The 26,797-nt window shown below is 37.2% G+C and overlaps 1 protein-coding gene across 4 annotated transcripts in view; it reads right to left on the bottom strand.

The window, feature by feature from the left end:
• CEP120 (centrosomal protein 120) overlaps positions 1-25,390 on the bottom strand; it is a 66,634-nt gene extending 41,244 nt beyond the window's left edge. For 2 of the 4 annotated variants that reach the window (XM_073222020.1, XM_073222023.1), the window contains exons 1-9: positions 24,853-25,389; positions 21,084-21,240; positions 19,895-20,009; positions 17,272-17,413; positions 12,287-12,435; positions 8,991-9,188; positions 3,778-4,005; positions 2,596-2,812; positions 1,159-1,336 (exon numbers count right to left, since the gene is read on the bottom strand). In XM_073222020.1, the coding sequence (XP_073078121.1) occupies positions 1,159-1,336; positions 2,596-2,812; positions 3,778-4,005; positions 8,991-9,188; positions 12,287-12,435; positions 17,272-17,413; positions 19,895-20,009; positions 21,084-21,240; positions 24,853-24,901 (1,433 nt within the window). In that variant the 5' untranslated portion in view covers positions 24,902-25,389. Of the gene's footprint in view, positions 1-1,158; positions 1,337-2,595; positions 2,813-3,777; positions 4,006-8,990; positions 9,189-12,286; positions 12,436-17,271; positions 17,414-19,894; positions 20,010-21,083; positions 21,241-24,852 lie in introns of all 4 variants that reach the window. The other 2 variants (XM_073222021.1, XM_073222022.1) reach the window with 2 other exon arrangements.
• Positions 25,391-26,797: the final 1,407 nt, after the last annotated feature.

The raw sequence follows: 26,797 nt of genomic DNA, 5'->3' as shown, positions 1-26,797 counted from the left end.
TAAGAGAATAAGTAATAATTCTATTCTAAAAACAATTTTGAGATGGTTCATATAAGCCCTTTGAGAAAAGCTGTGATAGAAAGCCTTTTTCTGGCCTTCACTTTTCAAATTAAAGCACGTTTTAGTAATGATTCTCAGCACCTAACATGAGGTAAAATGCAAACTTAAGCTGTGGTGGACAGTCTCCCATTCTATGAATTCATGAACTTAGTCAGTGCTGGGTCCCTTGGGTCTATTATTCACATTGAAGCTCAGAGGAATTTGGAAACAACTTGATAAGAAATCAAACAACTGAAAAAGTAGATGCAAGTAAGAGTTGGTTTATGCATTTGAAAAGGCAGGTATGCCTCAAATAATAGCAGGAAGCAATGTGTAGTCACTGACATTCCTGGGAATGGCAATCCATGATTGGATTGAATCCTGGATTGAAAATCTTTCAGGACAGAAAGATTTTCTCACTTTAATCACATAAAGACCATCAATGTCATTACAAATACTAATGCTTGCTCCAAAGAAATTTATGAGGAGAAACGAAATACTACAAACTAAAACACATTATTTTATTACACTTAGCATATACCTTAGCCAAAAGTCTATGAAAATGTATTATTAAAAACAAACTATTGTATAAAGCCATTTGACTGAAATACATATATATATTTTTTGATTATATATATATATGTACATATATTTTGCTTCTTTATATTGAACAGTGTGGGCACATTCCACTTATAATCATTAAACAAGGTTTTTAGATTCACAGCTACAAAATGTAAGTATTGAGGATATAAACACCCATTATAATACAGTTTTGTAGAAAAGTAAGATATCATACTTCCATTATTTTTAACTGTGGCTATTTCCAGAAACAACACAATTTAGGTTCAAGAGTCACTGTTTTTAAGTAGGAGCACTAATAAATTATTATGAAAACCTGTAATAATTATACCAGAATTAGGTAAGCCTTTACTTCTCATTGTCAGTGCCACCACTGCCACCGTAAGTTCCAAGTCACAGGACACAGCCTTACCCCTGTTACAGTCCACTGGCTTAACAAATGTGATCGCTTCTTTGGTAACATTTCTCCCTCGGCAACTACCCAAATGTAGGAAAGGCATTTCTCCTATGAAAATGCTTTGAAACAAAACTATATCGCACCTTAATATACAGTTGATTGGAAACCCAACTTCCAAATCACGGATACTCCTTAAATCTATTGAAAAGCAAAAATGATGCGATGTTGCTGGAACAGCAACCTTCTGTCCTGAAGCTGTTTCTGAGGCATTCGATGTCAACCCTGGCTGGGCCACTGAAGCAGGTACAGAAGAACTGATGGCTAAAATGAACACAAAATTTTTTTTGAAAATTCCATTTAACAGTTTCTCTTAAGTTCTTTACATAACTTCAAGATGTCATCTCATTTACCTTCAAGCAAAAAATTTGACTATTTGGGTTTATAAACATATGAACTGAAGCTCAACTTCTGAAAGTGACTTGCCTCAAATTATGTAGGCTTTAATTCCCATTATGGAACTATGGAAAAAAGAGCTCACTCTCAACACTTATTGTAAAACCTAAAAGGACACAATACCAATGCAGAAATGTACAACAGTAGCCTGGCATATCTACTGAATAAGGCACTAACTTATTTCCATAAGGTACATGAACATAACTTAGTATTCAAAAGGCTGTGTTTGAGACTTCCTGCAGATATAATTGCACCACTTTTTAAAAAGTAGTTTTGGTTAGTTTAAGCACATATGACAAAGTTTAGCAAGAAGTTAAAACTTGAAAAGACAGACCTATCTGGTCTAATCTTATTATAGACCAGAGACATGTTGTGAATGGCCCAAGTCCTATAGCTACTCAGTGACAGTTACCACTCACACCCAAACTTCTAACTTCTAACCCACCACTTGCTCTGATTACTTACATTACTGCATATAACTGTAGATCCTTATGCAATGGGTGGAAGCATATTATAAACCCAGATAAATATGCATTTTCAGACTCTCTCTTACTTTTAGGATGAAAAATGATTATGAGTTTACTATAACAGGAGTACTTATTTCCTCTAAAATTGCAACAAATTCAAGATATTCATGAGTTTACTAGTTAAATATCTATTTGCAAGAACTATATTCCTTAATTTCTTTTGAATCACCTACTATTGCTGATAAGGAAGTAGATGAAAAATTCTCTTACCTTTTAGCAAATTGTATTACGAAATTAAATAGATTGCAATTATTTTAAATAGAATTTTTCTTTTTACACCACCACACATTATTGGGTCTTAAAAGAACTCCCAATTTTTTGCTTAGAATCCATGAAAACTTTGTCATTTATTAGATGACTGCAAAATCTATACCAAAAAGATTTATAGAAAGGACATAAAAAAAAAAAAACAGAAATGGGGACACAGTTTGCAGTGATCTCAAATGCAAATGATAAAGAAAATGAATAAAATATTAACGAGCAAATCTGGGTAAACGGTTCATGAGTATTTCTAGTTAATACTTTCCTTTCTGTTAACTTGTTTTAAGCTTGAAATTATTTCCAAATAAAAGTTTCAAAAGAGAAAAAAGGACATCTTACCCTTTGGATTTGGTTTTGTGACCTTATCATACCGTAAGCTTTCCACTTCACTCTCTGTTGCATCTTCTCTTGTTGGAGGTAACTGCTTTTGAGGTGGAACAGGGGACATGCTTGGTGACTTTGGCCCAGTAAGTGTCTTCTCCTCTATGGGGGTTAAAACTCTCTTCTTTGAATGCTGTGGTTCATGTTCATTCTGGGTCTTTAATTCAATTAAAGACTAAAAACAATTTTTAAATAAAGCACAATTTGCAAAGAACTTTCCTTCATAATAAAGCAAAAGATGTGACGTTGTTTTCTAAAAATATAAGCTTCCTTTCCCAGTTTGGATATTCCTAGTCTATTTTTCTTCATAATTTGCAAATTTTCTTATTGCATCTAGGACCAGAAAAAGAAGATGAACAGGAAGGAAATATGATATCCAGGCCTGAGTACCAAAATGCATCCTAGTGGATAAAGAAGGGATATTCAATAAAAGAAGTCAGGCATAGGAGTCCCTGGGAATGGTTATTCATACCAAGGCAATACAAATGGAAGCCTATACTGCTAAAAACAAAATCAGGTATCTTGTATGATATTCTTCCTCTCTGCTCCACCACCTTCTAAAAACATGTGCATATATATATTTTTTAACTCTCACTTCAGTTTTTCTATCTTTAATTCATAACATACATAAAGATCAGTTCTTTAAAAGAACAGGATATAGAGGTTGATTCTGGGACTATATGCAATAAAAAGACATATACAAATAAACACCCATCTCTGTTGTCTAAAGAGTATGTGGTAAAGCACTTATGAACCAAAAACCTCTTCTTAGCTAAGCTTGAGTCAACAAAAATTGTAACACTAATGCAGATTCCCAGAAACAGATCTAAAAATGTTTCACTCTTTTGCCAGAGTTCCTTCTCTGCCATGGTCATCGACTATGAACTGGGGTGGGCGCTGGGAAGCGGATCCCCCTACATGTAAAGACTGCACTGAAAGGTTCTGGACAAACTGTCACTGATAAACCACAGCAGTGGAAGCCACAGTGCTTTTGAAAAACATCTTTTCTGAGAGGAAGTCTCCTAAAACATAGGCAACTAATTAAGAGTAGTAAATACTTTCTTATGCTGGTTGCTCTTCTGAGGTTCAGCTTTTATATCATGATGATACCAGAGCTGGGGAAGGAGGGTCACTACTTGCCTGGGTATCCATGCCTTCCCTCTGCAAAGCCACAGACACTCCCACAGTTGGGGCTAGCTCCACAGGAATAGGAGCAAGCTTTTGTTTGGCTCGGTTTGGAGGCTCAAGGGTAAAAGCCCCCTCAACTGTGACTGGACGTTGGTTGATTTCCGTACTACCCTTTTTCAGTAACCCGGTTAAGGGTACTTCTGTACTTCCAAGTGACTGGTCTCCACAGCAGAGATGAATCTAATACGAAAGGGAGAATCCAAAGAGGGCTTGATATTTTCTCCTTTTACCTAAACATATAAACTTAACAGAAGTGATAAAACGATGCATGGAAGGAAAGTATAATACAGGTTATCCTATTGTCTTGCAGAGGCTATTAACGGATTCTCATACATGATTATTCAAACTGTCAGGAACTAAGTATATCAACAACTCAGTAGTAAAGCTATTACTTCTTTTTCATTTTTCTTTCAGTACTCTGTGTGTGTGTATGTGTATATCACCGTTTTCTCTTTCCTTGGTGAGCTAGGGTTACTTTAGTATTTTATTATGCTGTTTTACATTTGCAAATTATATCATGGATACATGAATTTAAACAGAAAACAAATACTCCATTTTTTTCTATTTCAATTTCAACATTAATTTAAACTCAGTTATAAAAAATGTTAGTGTATTCAAACCTTTATGGAAATTAAAGAAGCTCAAATAATTGTTTTATTCACCCATAAAGCACCATATATCTCTTTTGCTGCTTTTCAGTCTCTCTCTACAAAAGAGTGTCTAACAGTAAAAAGTAAAAGGGAATACCTCTGAGGTGGAATGTACTGCTAATCACTGACAGCTAATGAAAGTGCTGACATTAACATCTTTTGCAACTACAAAAAGGCGACTGTACCAGGTATGTTGTATAATGATTCTTTTCCCTTAATTGAAGCCTTGGTAAACTTAGCATTTATATGAATAATTAATAATCAATCATTACATGAAAATATTTTTAGTTCTAACATCAGCAAGACTTACAAGTTAGTTTCAATGCTTTTAGGTGTGATATTTTTAATAGGTTGGAGATGAAAGGATTTTTATGACTTTAAATGCCCATGAGAATCAAAATTAATACTTTTGGAAATGACTGATGTATTAAATATAGAAAAAAACTCAAACTGCTTTTTTTTCTGCATTTCAACATTTTATATAGTCTTCAGCTTTCTAATACCTTAGATTTAGCAGAACAACATCTAAAATTTAGCCCTACTAAAATTTCTTATGCCTCTCTCACCTCCTACCCAAAATGCAAGCAAGTCTACTGACTTCTCAATGACCTTAAACAAGTGACTACCTAACCCTATTTTTCATTGTTCCATTTCAGTATGACTAAAAGCAATCACAAAAAAAAGAAACAGTATTTTTACTAGGTAAGGTTCACTTTTAAATACAGCCCAACTTAAAAATTAGTTTACAGTAATTCAACACTGCAAAATCTGTGGGATGCAGCAAAGCCCATGCTAAGAGGGAAGTATATTGCAATACAGGCCTACCTCAAGAAAGAAGAAAAGTCCCATATGAACAGTCTAAACTCACAATTAACGAAACTAGAAAAAGAAGAACAAATGAGGCCCAAAGTCAGTAGAAGGAAGGACATAATAAAGATTAGAGCATAAATAAATAAAATCTAGAAGAATAAAACAATAGAAAGAATGAAAGCAGGAGCTGGTTCTTCGAGAAAATAAACAAAATGGATAAACCCTTAGCCAGACTTATCAAGAGAAAAAGAGAGTCTACACACATAAACATAATCAGAAATGAGAAAGGAAAAATCATTATGGACACCACAGAAAGAATTATGAGAGAATACTATTAAAATTATATGCTACCAAACTGGATAACCTAGAAGAAATGGAAAAATTCCTAGAAAAATACAACCTTCCAAGGCTGACCCAGGAATAAACAGAAAATTTGAACAGACCAATAAACCAATAACCAGCAACAAAATTTAATTGGCAATCAAAAAACTACCTAAGAACAAAACCCCTGGACCACATTGCTTCAATGCTGAGTTTTATCAAACATTTAGTGAAGACCTAATACCCATCCTCCTTAAAGTTCTCCAAAAAGTAGAAGAGGGAATACTTTCCAACTCCTTCTATGAGGCCAGCATCACTCTAATACCCAAACCAGGCAAAGACACCACAAAAAAAGAAAATTACAGACCAATATCCCTGATGAACATAGATGCAAAAATACTCAACAAAATATTAGCAAAAGAATTCAAAAATACATAAAGATCATCCATCATGATCAAGTGGGATTTATTCCAGGGATGCAAGGATGGTACAATATTCAAAAATTCATCAACATCATCCACCACACCAACAAAAAGAACAAAAACCACATGATCATAGCCATAGACGCTGAAAAAGCATTTGACAAAATTCAACATCCATTCATGACAAAAACTCTTAACAAAATGGGTATAGAGGGCAAGTACCTCAACATAAGAAAGGCCATATATGACAAACCCACAGCCAACATCATACTTAACAGTGAGAAGCTGAAAGCTTTTCCTTTAAGATCAGGAACAAGACAAGGATGCCCACTCTCCCCATTTTCATTCAACATAGTTCTGGAGGTCCTAGCCACGGCAATCAGACAACACAAAGAAATAAAAGGCATCCAGATTGGCAAGGAAGAAGTTAAACTGTCACTGTTTGCAGATGACATGATATTGTACATAAAAAACCCTAAAGAATCCACTCCAAAACTACTAGATCTAACATCTGAATTCAGCAAAGTTACAGGATACAAAATACACAAAAATCTGTTGCATTCCTATACACTAACGATGAACTAGCAGAAAGAGAAATCAGGAAAACAATTCCATTCACAATTGCATCAAAAAGAATAAAATACCTAAGAATAAACCTAATGAAGGAAGTGAAAATCCTATACCCTGAAACCTACAAGACACTCATGAGAGAAATTAAAGAAGACATCAATAAATGGAAACATATCCTGTGCTCATGGATAGGAAGAATTAATATTGTCAAAATGGCCATCCTGCCTAAAGCAATCTACAGATTCAATGCAATCTCTATCAAAATACCAACAGCATTCTCCAACAAACTAGAGCAAATAGTTCTAAAATTCATACGGAACCACAAAAGACCCCAAATAGCCAAAGCAATCCTGAGAAGGAAGAATAAAGCAGGGGGGATCATGCTTCATAACATCAAGCTCTACTACAAAGCCACAGTAATCAAGACAATTTGGTACTGGCACAAGAACGGACCCACAGACCAGTAGAACAGAATAGAGAGTCCAGATATTAACCCAAGCATATATGGTCAATTAATATATGATTAAGGAGCCATGAACAAACAATGGGGAAATGACAGCCTCTTCAACAGCTGGTGTTGGCAAAACTCAACAGCTACATGCAAGGGAAAGAAACTGGATTATTGTCAAACCCCATACACAAAAGTAAACTTGAACTGGATCAAAGGCCTGAATGTAAATCATGAAACCATAAAACTCTCAGAAGAAAACACAGGCAAAAATCTCTTGAATATAAACATGAGCAACTTTTTCCTGAACGTACCTCCTTGGGCAAGGGAAATAAAAGCAAAAATGAACAAATGGGACTACATCAAGATAAAAAGCTTCTGTACAGCAAAGGACACCATCAGCAGAATAAAAAGGCATCCTACAGTACGGGCGAATATATTTGTAAATGACATATCTGATAAGGGGTTAACATGCAAAATATATACAGAACTCACATGCCTCAATACCCAAAAAACAAATAACCCAATTAAAAAATGGGTAGAGGAAATTAAAAATTAAAAAATTTCTTCCAAAGAAGAAATTCAGATGGCCAACAGGCACACAAAAAGATGCTCCACATCGCCAACTATCAGAGAAATGCAAATTAAAACCACAATGAGATACCACCTCATACCAGTTAGGGTGGCCAACATGGAAAAGACTAGGAACAATAAATGCTGGTGAGGATGCTGAGATAAGGGAACCCTCCTACACTGCTGGTGGGAATGTAAGCTAGTTCAACCACTGTGGAAAGCAATGTGGAGTTTCCTCAAAAAACTAAAAATAGAAATACCATTTGACCTGGGAATTCCACTCCTAGGAATTTACCCAAAGAAAACAAGTTCTCAGATTCAAAAAGACATATGCACCCCTATGTTATTGCAACCCTATTTACAATAGCCAAGATATGGAAGCAACCTGAGTGTCCATCAGTACATGAATGGATAAAGGTGTTACATATACACAATGGAATACTATTCAGCCATAAGAAAGAAACAAATCCTACCATTTGCAACTACATGGGTGGAGCTAGAAGATGTTGTGCTCAGTGAGATAAGTCAGGCAGAGAAAGATGAATACCATTTGTGGAGTACAACAACGAAGCAAAACTGAAGGAAGACAATAGCAGCAGACTCACAGACTCCAAGAAGGAACTAGCGGTTACCAAAGGTGGGGGTGAGGGAGGGAGGGGGGGTGAGGACGGAGGGTGGGTGAGGAGGAAGGGAGAAGGGGATTGAGGGATATGATGATTAGTCCACATGGTGTGTGTGGGGTCACAGGGAAGACAGTATAGCATGGAGAAGACAAGTAGGGACTCTGTAGATCTTACTACACTGATGGGCAGTGACTGCAATGGGGTATGGGGGGGACTTGATAATAAGGGTGAATGTAATAACCACATTGTTTTTCTTATGAAACCGTCATGAGTGTATTTCAATGAGACCTTAATTAAAGTAAAATAAAATAAAATAAATTAGTTTACAAAAAGTTCTCAATATAAGGGCAGTAGTTTTAGAAAGCTGGATTATCTCTTCGCTTCTAATCACAATAAGGTATGTCAATTATGAAATGTAGAGGGTGAGCTGTGTGCCTAGATCTACTATCTCTACTCATAATAATGAAACCTTCCTTGTGCCCACAACTTTAGGCTCCATGTACAATTTTTTATTATAAAGGACTGATAACTGATACACCTCTTCTCACAGCAACTAGGTAAGGAGGTAATATCTCCTAAAAGTCTGAAGTAACTATTACACTAAGACTTTACAAGTCAGTAAAACTCCTAACAATTAAAAGATGTGGCAGAATGGTGACCTTCACTACTGAAACAAGACAGAATTTAGGTACCTCTCAAATGCTTAAAAAATCATCTCTATTAAAAAACAATTTTCTGCAGTACTTACCTGAAGTTTAGACTGAAGGGCTAGGTAAACACGAAGTATTTCTATACTGCTACGTATTCGAACAGATGCTCTCTCTGGCTCAAAGTCTGGGTTGATCAAATCATTGAAGGGTTCGTTTGTAACATCATTTCCCAATAAACAATAGTAAAAGAAAAATTCAAGCTGTCTTTCTGGAAGTTTCATAGTACATGGAATTAACTAAACATTGAAAGAGAAAAGAAAAAGAGAAAGAGTATTACTTTGTAAACCACTAAATATGCTTATGAAATGTCTGGTGAACTTCAACAATATTTCCTAAAATGTTGATTTTTTCATTTCAACTCTTATTATTAATCACTTAAAATTTCTAAATCTCTGCCAAATTATGATTTTCTTAAGATAAACTTTAAAAAATTAATTAAACTAAAATATTTTTATAGATTCATGTTTCTTTGAAGTTTGCATTTCATTCAACTGGCCTATTCCACAAGACAGTGGTAAAATATTTTAAACTGGGCTTTCCTTATTTCCTCATACCTTATTTCATATCTTTATTCTGCCATCCTCTTTATAAATGAGGTTTTTTAAAAATCTTAACCCAGGCTCTTTAATGTAACATCTTAGTCTAGGCCTTTGAGAAAAAAGCTTTTTAGCCACTTTATCAAAATTTGGAGACCTATAAATTAACAGGTGCAAAAGGAAGCCTTCTGTACTAGAAGTGTTACTTCTCAAAGCTGGTAGTTTCATTGTCACAAAAGATAAAGATATGAGATTCTTGTCCCGTAAAATATAAAATATATTCTAACAGACCCTTAATGCTTGCTAGTATGTTGTTAAAAAAATAAACTATAAATAATTGATATGTTCATCAATAGTAGATGGCTTAAAATGTTAGAGTTATCAAACAGTGTGGCTGCTAAATAATGCTACACTGACATGAAAGTAATCTAAGACATACTGTTAGGTAAAAAAAAAGTCACAGGACAGTTTGTGAAAAGTACTAACTACTTAGATTAAAACAGCCTAATACAAAGCATGCAGTAAATAATTAATCAAGTTATTTGTTATTTAACGTAAAGTATAAACTAACTTCATGTAGTACTCAGTCATTTATTACTTTATAAAAACGCTTATTTTAATATAGCTATTTAATCCTATACTTTAAAATGTATTAATTGCAATTTTAACCTTGTGGATTTTAGTTACATGGAATTATACATCCTGAGAGGCAGCACCTATAACCTGCAGCTGTTAAGAGCGCACATTCTGGGGTAAGCCTCCAACCCCCAACTTGGTTCCATTGTCGGCTTGCTGTGAAGCCCCGGACTGACCACTTCATCTTTCACTCTTTCTTTTAGGGTTGTTGGGATTAAAAGAGATAATACATGTTCAATTCTATAACTCTGCCTAGTACATAGTCAGATGTTGTTATGTGAATGGGAAAATGTCTATGGAAAAAATATACTACACTTAATAGTGATTATTTCTGAGGAGTTGAGTTAGAAGAGACTTTTTTTGTTTTCCTTTCTTCCATAATCAGAAAGCAGTAAAACTTATAATAAACATGTAACTTTCAATGTTTCATAGTACATTTAATTCTGAGTAATTCTCACTAAAAGAGATTCTTTTACAAATCCTTTATCATCCTTGGATTTAGAAACAGTGTAGTCTTCCTGCTCTGAGTTCATTCCTACATTCTACAGCATTATAGCATCATGCTCTAAATCACTAAAGTGCATCAGAAAAGGTATGTCTCGTTAGTTTATTGCCCTAAAGTTGCAGTAGGACTAAAATGCAACATGTGCAAAATAGCACAATGCCTAATTCATAGAACATAATGCATAATAAGTGACTGATGCATATTAACAATTATGCCTCCCTACGGAGTTGAATATTAAAAGTAGCAATTTAAAATGCTTTGCAGATATTTAATAATACAGTAAAAATGCAGTAGACTCATTATCTAATGTATGTTCTGATGTGGTTAATGAAAAGACAGTGGACATCTGGCTGTCCCCAAACAGAGTGACATATTCAGCTAGGGCAATCCACAAACAGAGCTTTATGAGGAAAAGAAATATAAGGAACTTGATGGAGAAAGACAAAAGCACATACATCAAGTATCAATAAGGAAATGACAGTACCAAACTAGGAGAGGAAGAGTAAAGCTCAAAGAGTAGATACATAAGTACTTCTTATAGTGGGCATGAATTCAGTGTGACACAGTTAAACATATTTCCCGAGAAAAATCTTTAACTGATAAATCTCCCAAGTCAGATAAATATGTGGTCACTAACTCATATTTCACTTGTGAATGTATACTATGTAGGAATTTTTTTATCTCTAAGAAAGTGGATAATCTGATAAAAAGTTTAGAGTCACAAGCCATATTCCCTATTTTTGAAGATAATTTATTTCAGCTGCTAAAGACCAACATATCAAAGAAACTAGACTTGATTGTGTGAAGACAACAGACTAACAGCTAATTTTGTGTTGAGCTGCTACTGAGAAGAGATGGTCTACCATGGGCCCCGAGCATCTCTGCATGTTGCGCTGACTGAGCCAAGCCTGAGAGGCCCTGACCACTCTCACCCAGGCCAGCTCCCAGTGCTGTGTATGCAGCTGGTAACCCTGAGGAAGCAACGAACACTTTCCTGGACAGAGATCAGGACTGCTTACAATAAAAGTGGTATACTCCCTAAGCACTGTGTTCCTTAGCTGTGACGCAAACCCCACTGCGTGCGGAACAACCTGGGTCCCTCTGTACCATCCCACACAGCTTTGGGTCAGGGGAACTGAAGGGAACATGCTGGTATGAACTGCTCACTATGCAGTCCTTTGTCTCTGACCCAGGAACCTCTGTCTTCTGCTAGCATTCAAGAAACCATAATAGGCTAATTCATTAGCTTGTAAGTAAGGTAAAATCTAATCCCAGATCTGACACCTATTAAGTATGACTGAGACCAGGTGTTCCTCACACTGCATATTTTTCCAAAAAGCAATTTATTCAATACTTTGAAAAAAATCCTTTTATACCAGCCTTACCATGCAACACAGTATACAATGTGAAACAATGTTTGCTGATTATCTTTCTTCTAACTCCTGAGACTTAATTTATTCTCTTACAATCAAGATTATTCCAATTACTTTTCCTAAAGCAAAAATGCTTTCTGATGTGGAAGAAAACATTTTTCTAAATTACTTTTAAAAAGTAAAAAAGTCTACTTGCAAATCTTTTTAATACTTACAAAGCAGATTTTAAAAAATAAAATGTTTCCAAGTTCTGCATGAATCACTAATCTGAGGGAAATCCTCACCTGCTCCAGTTGGGTGGCAAACGCTATGGTCACTGACATAACGAAGGAGTCAGTACAATACTCAGCGGGTCCGATCTGATGGTAGCCTCCCTCCTCATTCAGCACTGCCACAATATCCTTGGGATCAAGTCCAGAGAGGCTGGCAGGTACTTTATGGAGAAAAACACAATTAAACTACATTACAGTTTGACATAAATCATTGTAAGGTTTTGAAAGCTGGTTTTTATATTTCTTACTTTGCTTGGCAGTTTTCATGAATATGGTTAATATCTCGATACGGTTCCCTTTGATCTTATACACAGTCTTCAAAGAAACCTTATTTAATCACCATCTTCTTTCTGCACATAAATGCCACATTTTGAAAGAAGATAACATTTTCAAGACTTAAACTGAATAAACCCCACAGAAAAGGCATCATAGGTCTCCTGAAGGAAGTAAACCTAAACTGGGAACTGAAAAATAAGCAAAATTTAACTGAAATGAGAAAGGTAACTGAACAGAGAATAAGGGAGTAAAAAAAAGTATTCTAGGCAGAAGGAACAATATGTACAAAACTCAGAATAGCAGGCATGTGGTTAGAGAACTAAAATCAGTGCCATGTACTAGAGGGTACAGTGAGGACTGACATACACAAAGAAGTGAGGCTGGAGGGATAAGCCAAGGCCATATCGTAAAGAGTCTTCTTGAATGCCATGTTGAAACATCTGGATAGTTTTCTAAGAATAAGAGAAAACCATTAAACAATATTGACAAGAGAGCTGATATAATCAAATAGGCTTAGTATGAAGTGACTGAAGAATGCAGCAAAGTGGGCACTTCCCATATTGGCAGGTTACAGACTAGTACAATGTTTTGGAAGGCAGTCTATCAGGGCTTGTCAACATTTTATATATGCAAAGCCTATCAACAAGCTATCCTTGACTACTTCAGGAATTAGCCTGAGGAAATTTGCTTACTCCACACTGGCAAAAAACAGAGTAACAGTTAAGAGTACAGACACTATAGTCACACACACCAAGGTTCCAGTCCAAGTCCTGTGAAACCCTATGATCTCCTTCAGCCTCAGTTTTTTTCTTTCTGCAAAGCTTTCATGGTGTTGTTGAGACAGCACTACATCTGACAATGAGCACTTCAGTAAAGGTAGCCACTAAACGGTAAAGTCAGGAGAGCTTAGAAGTCAAAACAGCAATTATGACATGTCTCTCTTTGTTAGGGAGTTACAAGTATGGAAAGGAGAATACTAGGATAAACCTTGTGGTGTAGGAATTGAAGGATTGACAATATCACTGTGAATGTATGCTGTTCAATATAGGTATGGGTAAATAGAGATATAAAGGTATACATGTATATATACTCGTGTGTATATGTATGTGTGTGTGAGCATACATATAAGTGTATGAGTATATATATATATATATGTGTGTGTATGTACTGAAAGGGCCTGGAAGCAGCAATACGCCAATAGCAACTGGCATTCCTAGCACCTGGATTTTGATTTCTAAACATCATTCTTTACTAAAAGGAAGCAGGACCCCTTAAAGAAATGGCTAATTCCAGGGCTGAGACACGTAAAGTACAAGATGAGCCTGAGTCACCTTCTTGGGCCAGAAACAAGAAAAAGCTCAAAGAATTCTGGAGAAAGGCAAAAGGAAATAGAAGAGACTTGAAGGGGCTCCCAATGCCCAAATCTGGAACAATTATGATAGAGATTATAACCCACTAAATAAAAAAATAAAACTAAGTCTATACTTATCCAACATATATAAATGAATAAATTGAAGGTTTAATGAGGAATGAATATTTTCATAATTTTCTAACTGTTCCCCACAAAATACTTATAAATTACAAAGAAAAGAAGCATAAGCTTACAGTTGCACACATAGACACTACCTTAATCAAGTAATCAAAGGACACATCATCAGTAATGAGACAATCAAAATTGTGCTCCACTTGGTAAGATTCAATGAGAAGAACAGAATACAACTTCTGTGATATTCCTGCCAAAGATGTATAACTTAAATCTAATAACAGACAAATCCAAACAGTATAGGGGCAAAGGCTCATCAAAAGACTGAAACCTAATCATAGACTATAAACATTTCCCCTGCCCCCACATCTTACCACTATATTACTAAAAGCCTATGTTCCTTTAATCCAAAATATCATGTCTGCCTTTCAACAAAAAATTACAATACATACTAAAGTGAAATAAGACAGAGAAAGAAAACACCATGTGATTTCACTTATATGTAGACTCTAAAAAAAAACAAAAACAAATGAAAAATCAAAACTTAAACAGACTCACAAATACAGAGAACAGACTGGCGGAAGCCATTGGAGTTGGGGATGAGGGAATGGGCAAAATAGATGGGGAAAAAATTAGTGAGGATGTTTGAAAAAAAATTAGAAAATCCATTAATGTAATCCATCACATGGCTAAAGAAGAAAAACCACGATTGTATCAACAGATGCAGAAAAAGCATCTAACAAAATTCAATACTCATTCATAACAGAATTCTCACAGCAACTAGAAATAAAGAGTAACTTCAACTTGAAAAAGAACATCTATAAAAAAACTTAGAGTTAACACCATACTTAATGGTGAAAAGCCTTACCACTAAGATCAGGAAAAAAGCAAGGATATTTCCTCTCAACACTGATTTTCAATATCATACTAAAGATCCTAGCAAATGCAATAAAACAAGCAAAGGAAATGAAGGCATGTAGATTGGAAAGAAAGACATAAAACTGACTTTGTTTGCAGAAGACATGACTATGTAGAATATCTAGCAATGGAAAGATTCAATGATAAAACTAGAACTAAACAGCAATTACAGCAAAGCTGCATGATACAAGTTTATATACAAAAGCCAACAGCTTTCAATACACCAGTCATAAGCAAATGGAATTTGAAATTAAAAACAATACATCAGCACAGAAAACAAATACTTAGGAATAAATCTAACAAGATATGTAGAGATCTATATGAGGAAAACTACAAAATTCTGACAAAGGAACTCAAAGAACTAAATAAATGGAGAGGTATTCTATGCTTATGGGCAGGACAACTCAATGTTGTCAAGATGTCAATTCTTCTCACCTTGATCTATAGAGTCAATGAAATTCCAGTCAAATTCTCACTATTTTATGGACATCAACAAACTGATTCTAAGGTTTATATGAAGAAGTAGAAGACCCAAACTAGTCAACTCAGTACTGAAGGAGGCCAACTCAATATTGAACACAGGCTGAAGCAGCACAAATGCTGCTGCAGTGACTGGACATCCACATGTAAAAAGTCAGTCCACACATACACACAAATTCACCCTTAACAAAAGTTAACTCAAAATGGACCACACACCTAAGTGTAAAATAAAAACTTGTAAAATTCCTAGAAGATAACAGGAGAAGCCTAGATGATGTTGGGTATGGTGATGACTTCAGATACAGTATCAAAGGCCTGATCCATGAAAGAATTGATGAGCTAGACTTCACTAAAATTAAAGAACTTTTGCTCTACTAAAGACAATGTCAAGACAATCAGAAGACAAGTCACAGACCAGGGAAAAAAGATTTGCAAAATAGATATCTCATAGAGGACTGTTAACTAAAATATATGAGCAACTCTTAAAATGAAACAGTAACAACCAAACAATTAAAAAATGGGCAAAAAAGATACCTTACCAAAGATATACAAATGATAAGTAAGCATATAGAAACATGTTAACACCATGTATCATCAGGGAACTGAGTATTAAAACAAAATGCCACAACATCTATTAGAATGACAACATCAAATGCTGGCAAGGATGTGGAGCTATAGGAAGTCTTATTCAATGTAGGTGGGAATGCAAAATGGAAGATAGTTTGGCAGTTTTTTATAAAACTAAGTATATTCTTACCACATGATCTAGCAATCACACTCCTTGGTGTTTACCCAAATGAATTAAAAACATATGCCCACACAAAAACCTGCACATACATTTATAGCAGCTTTAGTCATAAATGCCAAAACTTGGAAGCAACCAAGAAGTCCTTCAGTACTTGAGTGGATAATAAACTGCAGTACAACCAGACAAAGGAATATTATTCAGCACTAAAAAGAAATGAGCTATCATGGCACAAAAAAATGTAGAAGAACCTTAAAGGCATTTTACAAAATGAAAAAAGCCAATGAGAAAAGGCTACATACTGCTATGATTCCAATGATATGACATTCTGGAAATGGCAAAAATATGAAGACAGTGAAAAGATCAGCAGCTGCCAGGGGTCGTGGGGCAGGGAGGGATGAGTAAACAGAACACACAATTTTTATGGCACTGAACCTATCCTGGAGGCTACTATAATCGTGGAAATGTCATTCCACATTTGTGAAAATTGATGGAATATACAACACCAAAAATGAATGAGCCCTAGAATAAACTATGGACTCTGTGTGACAATGATGTGCCAAAGTAGATTCATCAATTTGAATGAATATACCCCTCTGGTGAGAGATACTGATGGGGGAAACGGTATGCAAGAACACTCTGAACTTCCCACTCAATTTTGCTATGAACCTAAAGCTGCTCTAAAAAATAAAGTTTATTAATTTAAAAAAAGAGACAGAAAAATATAAAAGTTCTGTTAAATTACAGTTGAGTTAACAGAGAACAGCATAACGATTTTGGGCTTTCCTGCAATCATTAGGAAGAAAGTTTTACTAAACAGCATTTATTTTTAATTAAATTATTTTAATTTTAAAATATTTTTTAAAAACAATACAAAATTCTGTTTTGCTGTTATATATCAAATAAAGAAAAGCATCTGTTAAGTTTTGTAAATGAGCTAAAAGCAACAAGTGTTACATGTTAAATGTTGCACATTTGTCTCATGCACTGAAGTAAAATCAGGTTACAATCCCGCATTTACCTCCCTAGAATACCCCCACCAAAGAGCTCCAGAGGTAACCTCTCCCAGAATGACTTTAGAGATGACGCACAAACCTTTTCCATCTCGAGGTGGGGCTCCCTTTGCTTTAAAAGTATCCACTGGTGCCTTTGTGTCTGTTTCCAAAGCAATGCTTATCTGTATCTCAGACTTGAACTTGGTGTATTTATTACTCAGCAACTGGTACCACTTTGGTGCCTAGAGAATAACAACATGATAAAACAACAACAGAACATCTTAACAGTTAATAGGAAATAAACAGTAGTGGGAAATGTTCTATAAGGTTCCAAACAAATTTCCTGTAGTTTCTCGATACTTTTTCCTCTTAAAAATTTTTTTCTTCACATTTTCCTCAAAAGCAATTAGTCCTGTTTAGGAAATTAGTCCCAAATTTCCTCTTGAAAGAACTGAGTAGAAATTTAGGTTGTTTAGGTTCCTTGCTTCTATTCCCATGATTCAACAAGGAATACATTAAAGAGAAGAAAACAATATATTTCCTTCTGTCTTTACTCTCCTGTCCCAAATCTCACTTCATCCCTTAAACAAAAAAAAAAGAAAAAAAGAAACCAATTTTCCATTTCCCAAACCCCTTTTCACTTTATCTGTTTTGCCCTTTCTGTCTGCCACATTTCTGCTTTGTTACATATATATTAAATAAAGGAAAGAAAAGCTGAATGTTAAAAAAAACACTAAAAAACTACTAAAGTAAAGGCCTAATGGTAGAGTGCTAGGTTATGAACCATGCACTTAACTGATACATTAATATAAAGCCTTTCTCACAGGATAAAATATTCTCCCTACCCCCAGAGCAACCTCAGAAATTTTAGTACCCAAAGTAGCCTGCAAAAGAGCAAGGCTCTGGATCATGTGCATCATTAGTTGCAGGGCCACATCTCAGAGCCTGGAGCCTTATTACTCCGACTGCTCTTACCTAGAAGCAGAGTAACTGGTGCTTGTGCTGACTGCTCAAACCCAAAAGTTGCTGTTTTACATTTCAGTTATGTTTGATAAGCACAATACAATTACTCAGGCCATAGGTTTAAAAAAAAATTTCGCAACTAAGTTTTTTTTAAAGGCTACATATAAATATCATTCATGTATTATTCATATATTCATAATATAGTTTGTTGCTATATCTCTTAAGACAGATATTTTCTCATTTTAAGTATAAGCTTGGAAAAATATTTTTAGCTACCCACAAAATTTATAACATTTTTTTTCTGTTATATAACTCAAAAAAATAAGTCTGGGTTTTTCTATATTTCTGTTTATTTACAGACAATCTATTTTGAACTTCAAATATTCTACTGGCTAACTTTCAATATTTCTGCTGGCAAACACATAAGAATAAGCAAGACAACAATTGGTTTTTGAAAAACTAACATAATTTTTGAAACATTTCTCCCTAACTTTGATCACAAGTATGGTGACAAACTGTCCTATAGGACTAGAGGAGGGGAGAAGGGATGCCAAGGGCGTTCAAAGGCATGACAGCCTCCCAGATCTCCTCCTCCTAAGAGGTCTACCTCCTCTGTACCTAAGCGACTGCAGGAGTGTCTGTGCGGGTTGCAGGGGAGAAGCTGGGTAAGAGAAACATCAGGGGCACAATCACGGCTCTTGGTTCAGGGTCTAATACCAAAGAAAGAAAACCTTTTTTAAGACCGAGGGACAGAAAGGTGATGGGTACACCAGGAAGGAGGAGCAACAAACCCTCTTTCAAAGCATTTAAAAATTCCAGTTTCTTCTGAATATTTGAAATTTGGGCCAGGCTGACTGCTCAGTTGTAAATATCATTGCTATCAGCAGCAAAAATGTTAGTAACAGATCAACTTTTTGTCACAGAACCCTAATTTAGGATTCAAATCAAGAATAGAGGACTTTACAATAAAATGAACATTTTTTTTCTTAAGAAATTTATGACAAAATTACATCATTAAGAAAACCCAAAATTAAGCATTTCTGAAGTAAGCAATATACAAAAAGGTTGGAAGATATTTAAAAAGACCTAAGAAGAAACTTTTTCAATAACAAAAGCACTAACACAGGAATCAAGGCCGTGAGTTCCTTTTGCTTTCTTTTTTTTAAAGTGTGTAGGGATACTGTTATATAACAGGAGTATGTTGCCATAAGGTCACTTACTCTGACTCCTTCATATGGAATGTGAGGAGTAGGACGCAGGCACACCAGTCAGAGGGTGCTATGACTGCCTCCATGAGAAATGATGGGCTTAAGCTGGGATGCAGTGACAATACAGAAGAGCAGACAAATCAGGAGGGGAAAAACTGTATAGGGTAGCTGTGGAGGCTGGAAAAGGGAGGTGCTGAGAAAGAACCTCTTTCTAGCTTGCAACGCTGGAAGAAGAGCAGCAACCTGAAGCACGTAACATGAGAGGACTGCCCCCGTTGAAGGCACTGCTCAGGAGTTGTACGTGTTAAGCTCAAGCAAACAACAACTTGGACATATGTCTGAGCTCAGAGAGAAATTTCTTTGAGAAAGATAATTCTAGGTCAAGGAATGACCAAAACAGGATTTTCTAAATCAAATTCATGAAAATGTAAGAACTACCATCCTGGCTCAAGCCCATGCTCTCTAGGTTCAGTCCTTTCCTTCAATCTGATATCTATTGAAAATAATCAACTGTCTAACACAGTCAGTTATAAAACATAGAAAGGGCAATACCTGCTTTGTTTCTTGAGCAGCTCTTAAGTCTAGAACTATGTAACCTATAGTTTCCTTGGCTGAAGATAAAGGATCCAAGGCAAAACACTGGAGTTTGACAGGAGTACGCTGCAGCCTGTAACAAAACAATTTATGTGATAAAATAGCTTTCACTTAAAATTGAACTTTCTATTAGCCTTGAAAAAGCTGTCTGATATGAAGACAATTTTCATTTTGTTGGTAACCTGTATCTATTCTGTATTTTCTGAGAACTCAACTGGCATGAACCGTTAATTATGTCTACTTATCTATAGACCAACTAATATACAAAACATGTCAAAAATCTCATTCTCACTCATTGAAGAAGCTCTCCTCTAGGTCATGTTTCTTAAGCTTCTTTAATATTTAGAGCTCTTCGAGAGTCAAATGTTATCATGAATTCTCAAGACTGATTTTAAATTGTTTTTCTTATATTGTCACACATATATAAAACTATAAATACACATATGTATATAGCTCTTTCTGTAGCTAAAGAACCAAAATAAAACTTAGGAATTAAATACCTATATAAAATCATAAAATCATGAACTATTAAATTAACAATAATGTAATAATTTAATATGATACATGACAATGTTCTGTAAGCATGACCTTGACTGGTCTAGCACAAGTTCTTTTGAATCTGGAACCCCTCTACTGGCTTATACAGTAAGCTGATTAGATTTTACCATCATTATACCTAATGGAGTGACTATGAAACCTGGCAAGTCAAGTAAAATCTATAATAAGCAAATTAATAGAAATTACAATGAATTACAAACCATATTTAATATTTCATTACTAGCACTTCTAGAATATTCTGTTCTCTCAGACATTATCAAAAACAAAAAAGCTAGGTTAGTGGTTAAAAACTTAAGTTTCTGGAGCTGGACTGGCTGGACTCTACCACACTCAGCTAACGGACTAACTGAGGGCAAGTGACTTAACTTCTTAGGATTCCATTTTCTCTTTTAGAATTTAGAGGAAATAATAATACCTATTTCATAAGGTTACTCTGATATTGAAATGAATTATTGTTGAAAAGTATTTTGAAAATTTCCTGACACATTAAAAAAAGCATTCAAAATTATCATTACTATAACCTCAGAGATATAAATGGATTTATTTATAACAGCTTGAGAAGAAGCAGAATAAACTGAAAAGAAGTCACCTGTGCTGATGAAGCGCCTTCCTGTCAATCTCCCAGGCTAGCTCTGTAGCAAATTCTGGCTGGTCAGTATGGTCCACAGGATCAGTGGCCAACTGTTCTCCATCAAACTTTGCTTCGACTATAAGCAAATGCTTTGGACGTTTGGGGAAATGGCGACCTGAAAAAAAGAGATTATACAGGTTAATGAGAAGTGTACAAAAATCAAATATGACCATTTAGCATGTGTCTTAAAAATGGACAGAAGTCTTATCATATATTCCATAAACTACCTTGCTAACACATACTCACAAAGGCAGTGAAATTCACAACTTACAAGGAACATGAATCAAACTGAAAGTTGTAATTTACAAATTAGTGGTTCTCAAACATTAATATGCATATGAATCACCTACGATCCCTATTTGAAAACTGTAGATTATGGTTCAGAAGTCTAGGGTGGGCCTGAGAGTCTGCATTTCTCACAAGATCCCAGGTGATGTCAGTGTTGTCCTTGGTTCACACTTGGCTCAGCAACAATCTTAGTAACATTTACAATTAGAGAGTTAAAAATGTGATCATACCAATATTAGACATTGATATCACTGTACAAGTATTTAATGTGAAACAGTTATCTGGAGAGTTGGGAAATAATCAAATTAGCAAAAACAAATTTACTTTCATGTTAATTTTCCTATTATAGCAGTTAAGAATATTTTGTTATTTAGCCAAAGAAACATGAACACATGTATTCATTCTATTCTGAAAGACACTGTGGGTATTATCAAGAAATAGTAAAATATTCTATCTACATATCACTTTTCTTCTGTACTGCCAACTCCATCCTTCATTGTTTACTGAAGCCATATTCAGAGGCAGGTATTAAGTCAGATGATGTGATGCAAAAAGGGTTAAAGAGTACTTGCCCTCCAGGAATTGAGAATGTGGTGGAAAGAAACACACTTAAAAATGCTGAAAACAAGAAGCTAAAGAACTAAAGAAAAAGCACGCAGAGTTACTCAACCTGTTTACAGGTCCAGTGAGGTGGATTTTCATGAAGAGTTTTAACCACTGTTAAATAAACACATTGCAACTGCTTCTCACCATGATCCAGCCTGCTCAGTAAGGAATTAAGCTGGTCAGAGAGGCCTTGATTGCAAACCTGTGAGTTTCAACCTGAAGCTCTCATTTGAAGTTCCCAATCAGGAGACTTGCCACATACAGACATACAGCCCCAGCCACGTATGGCTCTCCTAATAGGCACTCACAGAGGCCTCTCTCTGGACCTCATCTTCAGCTGCTCTAAAAGATCACTAGATTTCCCAAAATGAATTTCACACGTCAAAAAACACCCTATAGTTTCAGTCATACTATCGTTAACAATAACCTCCAGTAAGTCTGAAAAAAGAGGATATGTAATGAAAAAGCAGGTGCCTGTGTCTTCCCAAAGATAACGAATGAACACCTGGAGGGCATAAACCCTGTCTTTTTCATCCTTGGAATCTAGTACGCAACCCACATATTGCTCATGGCAGAAAACCCACCATTTACTTTTGAATAAAGCACATTTCTAAAAGTGTACTCAAGATTGGAAGCAGCTCAAGGGAGACAAAGGCTGGGAACATATGAACACATGGACAGAGGAGACATGAGGCTGAAAGGGTAGGCAGGAGGTCTACCATAAAGGGTCACGTATACTATTCTAGGCAGAGATGTTATCATTCAGGATAATGAAGGATTTTAAGAAAATTAGATTTGCATTTCAGAAAGCTTATCTGCAGGTAGCAATGTGGATGGCAGATGTCTTCTGGAAAGGATAAAAACATTTTCAGACTGCTGAAAAGATTATGACAATAGATTAGGTGGATAATGAGGGCCCTAAAGCAGGACCCTCACAATGGAAACTCATTCACTTAAACGTTTATATGAAGCACCTACTATTATTTTTAAAATAAAATAATAGTAACCGCAACACTTGGTGGCCATCTGGAAGCTGGGGATGGAGAAGGAACCCACGAAGATGGTAACTCCCAGGTTCTTGCCTTGCGACAACAGCCCGGCAGAGATGGGTGGAAATATAAGCACAAGGGGCGGAACCGTTTGGAGGGAGGCCCACATGTCAGTTTCAGGTATGTTTTCGGCAACATTTAACTGACATCCTTGACTCCAAGTTCTCTCCACTGTGCACTTCTCCTAAAATCAACTTGCAGGAAACACGCTCCTATTTAGGAATATATTCTGCCTCCCTACTTTTTTAGGACATTAAACTCCTTGACTTTCTTTACTCTTCACTCTAGCTATACAAGCTTACTTCTTACCACAATATTCCTAAATAGTCACCGTCCTCCATCCTGGTCATCTTGCTGATCTTCTCTCTGTTCCACCCACCTTACTCACTCCCTAGCTGGCTCAGGTTGTTTAATCACCAAGAGTGACTTTCTTCTATCTTGAGCTTATTTACCATTCAAGGAACTTCAGCCATCATTCCCACCCAAAATCTATGTTTACAGCCCACATCACATATTTTTAATATTATACTACATTCCAACAGACTGTGTCCTGCATAGTAACATGATCTCCCCCTGAAGAGACAGAACCCTACATCCTTCAACGGAAAGTCAGCGCGTTATATTTGTTTACTCATGGCCTGGGGCACAGTTTCAAGCCCAATAGTTTTGTTAACCAAATTATGGGGAGATTTCAGACCTCTGTCTTTAAAGAAATCAGCAACTGAACAGCATAAACTGGCCACTTTATGATTTCCGGTCAGGATTCTGTTCCCAAACTCAAAAAATGAGGTTTACAACGTTTTCTCCTCTCTCTTACCCCGCAAATAGTACCAGGCCTCCACAATACACCTCCAGAAAAAAAAAACAAAAAACAGCCATTCCTCCAGCCCACTGAAGATGACTTCCTGTCCACGTATCCTCAATTTACCTATTAACTGCTATGCCCTCCACTCGCCTGCAAGCTTTTCTTCCATCACACTGAATTTCAGGAGTCACTCAACAGCCTTGCTTGTCCATACCTTAGGTGCTCTTTGCTCTTCCCTCTGCCTGGAATGCCCTTCCTGCCTTTTCCCACCTGACAAATTCCTAATCATCCTTTAGGTTCCAAATATATGTCACCCCCTCTAGGAAACTTCCCCCAGCTCCTTCACACAGATGCTCACTACCTCTTCCACACCCCGATGAACTATTTGTTGATGAATTACTTATTCTCCATGCTACACTGTTAGCTTTTAGAAAGAACCACGACGGCTTTCTTCTTATATTCCCAGCACAGCGCCTGACACTCAGTGAGTGTCCAGTAAACAAATTTCACTCAAGGCACGTGTACTAGACGACCACTGCAGTCCCCTAAGTCCCTGGTTAAGGGAAAGGCCTCCGCAATATTTCTGAAATCGCCTAAAACACGTATTCGAGTTAAAAGCAGCGTTCTCACAAATGGCATTAAGAGGAGTCACTGAACTGAGCAGGCTTTCCAGGCACACTTTCAGCGCGTACGTAGAAGTCATCGACATGTAGCTTCTGATGGAAATCGTTTTTCCTCACCTTCTCGGGCTACCTACGCTTGCCACGCTAAATACCATCTCTCCCTAATAGCTCTCATACTCCCTCGACAGAGTTTTAAATCAATTCTCTAACAGACCTCACCACGTACAACTGGGACAAGTCTCTGGGGACCGCAAACGCAAAGGTGACGGGGTTCGTAAGGTTCCCAAAGCCTCGGTCCCACGCGACTGTTACACCTCAGGACGCAGCAGCTGCAAGAACACTCCTGGGCTGCTCACCTTCTAGGATGGACACGACGATGAGCAGCTGGTCGGACTTGGAGACCATGGTCGCGGTCGGCAGGCCTCAGGCGGGGTCCGCGCGGGCGAAGGGAGGGCCGGCGAACTGCGGGGAGGTCGCGACCACCAGCTGGGCCCCCGGAACGGCTCCCGCCGCCCGTCAGGGCCCCGGACGCCGCCGCCGGCAGCGCGCCGCGCTCCCCAGCTCTGGGGCGCCAGCCCAGCCCCCCAACTCCTCCCGGACGGAGGGAAGTGCTACTGGGCAGCCCAGCCCGGCCCGCCGCCAGGTAGTGGCGAGCCCGCCGCTTGACGACCTTCTGCCGCCTGCGTAACCGCTTTTCAAACGCCCGGGCAATCTCCGCGGCCACCGCCGCGCCCAGCTTCCGCCTAGCAACCAGGTCTGCAGGCCCAGTGGCCCGGGAAGGCTGGAGGACAAAGGGTGATAGAGACTGGAACAGGCAAAGATAGAACGCCCCTCAGCCCGCTTCGCCTCTTGCCCTTCTACGCAGCGTTCCAGAGCCCCTAGAGAAAGCGAGGCCCTTGCCCCACAGCGCCCCCTGCTAGCCGGACGGGGGAAGGCGGGCGAGTCAGCGGGGGCAATAGCGCAGGCGCACTACTGCAGGAAGCGCTGCTTCTGGTTCCCCTCCTTGGAGTGAGCACGTAATGTATTCTCCGGACTGTGCCCCAGCCGCAACCTGGGAAATGGATCAATAGGGGTTTAAAGACAGACAAACTAGCTCCGTTCACGACCCCAGTGTCAACCCTGCTTAAAAACTTCAGTCACGGAAACATAATAAACAAAGTCTGAGATTTGAAATCCCTAAATTGTTCTTCCGCGGCCCCTCAAGTTTCCACGTTTTGAAAACAAGTAGCGTCAATACGGTAATTACTGTAACTTGGCGATGACGTAAACTCTCCGAGAATTTCCTGTGCATTAGAAATGAACCTAAAACAAAAACATTGTCGCGTGGCCAGGAAAATTAAAGGTTACGGGTTCTTCCACCCTCTGACAACAAAGGTACTGGGAAGCAAACTGAAGACCAATCATTAAACGAGGCATCTAAAAGCTGTCAAAAAAACATAATTTTCCGTATACACGACTTCTCCCCGCCCTCAAATTTAAGGCTTTTTTCTAGGAAAGATTAGAAATCTTGCGGAGATTAGACTGAACCTTGGGCGAGGTGCGGGTGGAGCTAAAGGGAGAACAATCGTCACCCTCGCTTTGCGCCCAAAGTAAGAGGAAGATGTGGAGGCTGGACTAGATTATAAGACCCTTTCAGGTCCCTTCAGAGGCCTGCATGAAATGAGGCATTAGGAGATGTGAAATCAGTAATCTGCTCTGGACTCATCGTTGAACGATGCATGCTTTTGTGGAAGTTGTCAAACAGATGAAGTAACAGAATAATACAAGGTACCCAGGTACCCAGAACACAGTTTGAACTATGATTAACTAAAGATTAATCATCTTCATCTGTTGAGTTCATTTGAAGGAAACCCCTAACATCATATCCATTCAGCTCTTTCAATATGTATATTTAAAAGATAAAGGTATTTTAAAATTTCTTAAAATGTTAGACACTTAACCACAATTGCATTATTACACCTAAAAAATCCGTATTACACCTAAATAAATTAAATATACACTTTTCAAATTCCTTGATTGTCCCATAATTTTTTTCTGTTGGTTTGTTGAAATCAAGATCCACACAAGTTCCAAACACAATGAATCTGATGGCTCTGTCTTCTGTCTCTTAACCTATAGGTACTCATTTTCAGTTTTTCTTCTATCTTGAAACTCTGAAGAAACTGGTCTTGTTTCCAGCAGAATTTACCAAGGTCTAAATTTTTTTGATGCAATACCAACGTTGTTGTTTAACATACCCTGTGTTGAGCAATCTAATAAATATGTTCATGTTAGCAATAACAAGATTAGCAAATGAATCAG

The sequence above is a fragment of the Manis javanica genome, chromosome 14, assembly GCF_040802235.1.
Source record: "Manis javanica isolate MJ-LG chromosome 14, MJ_LKY, whole genome shotgun sequence".
In the NCBI taxonomy this organism is placed as follows: domain Eukaryota; kingdom Metazoa; phylum Chordata; class Mammalia; order Pholidota; family Manidae; genus Manis; species Manis javanica.
This window is presented reverse-complemented; position numbering and strand designations above follow the sequence as displayed.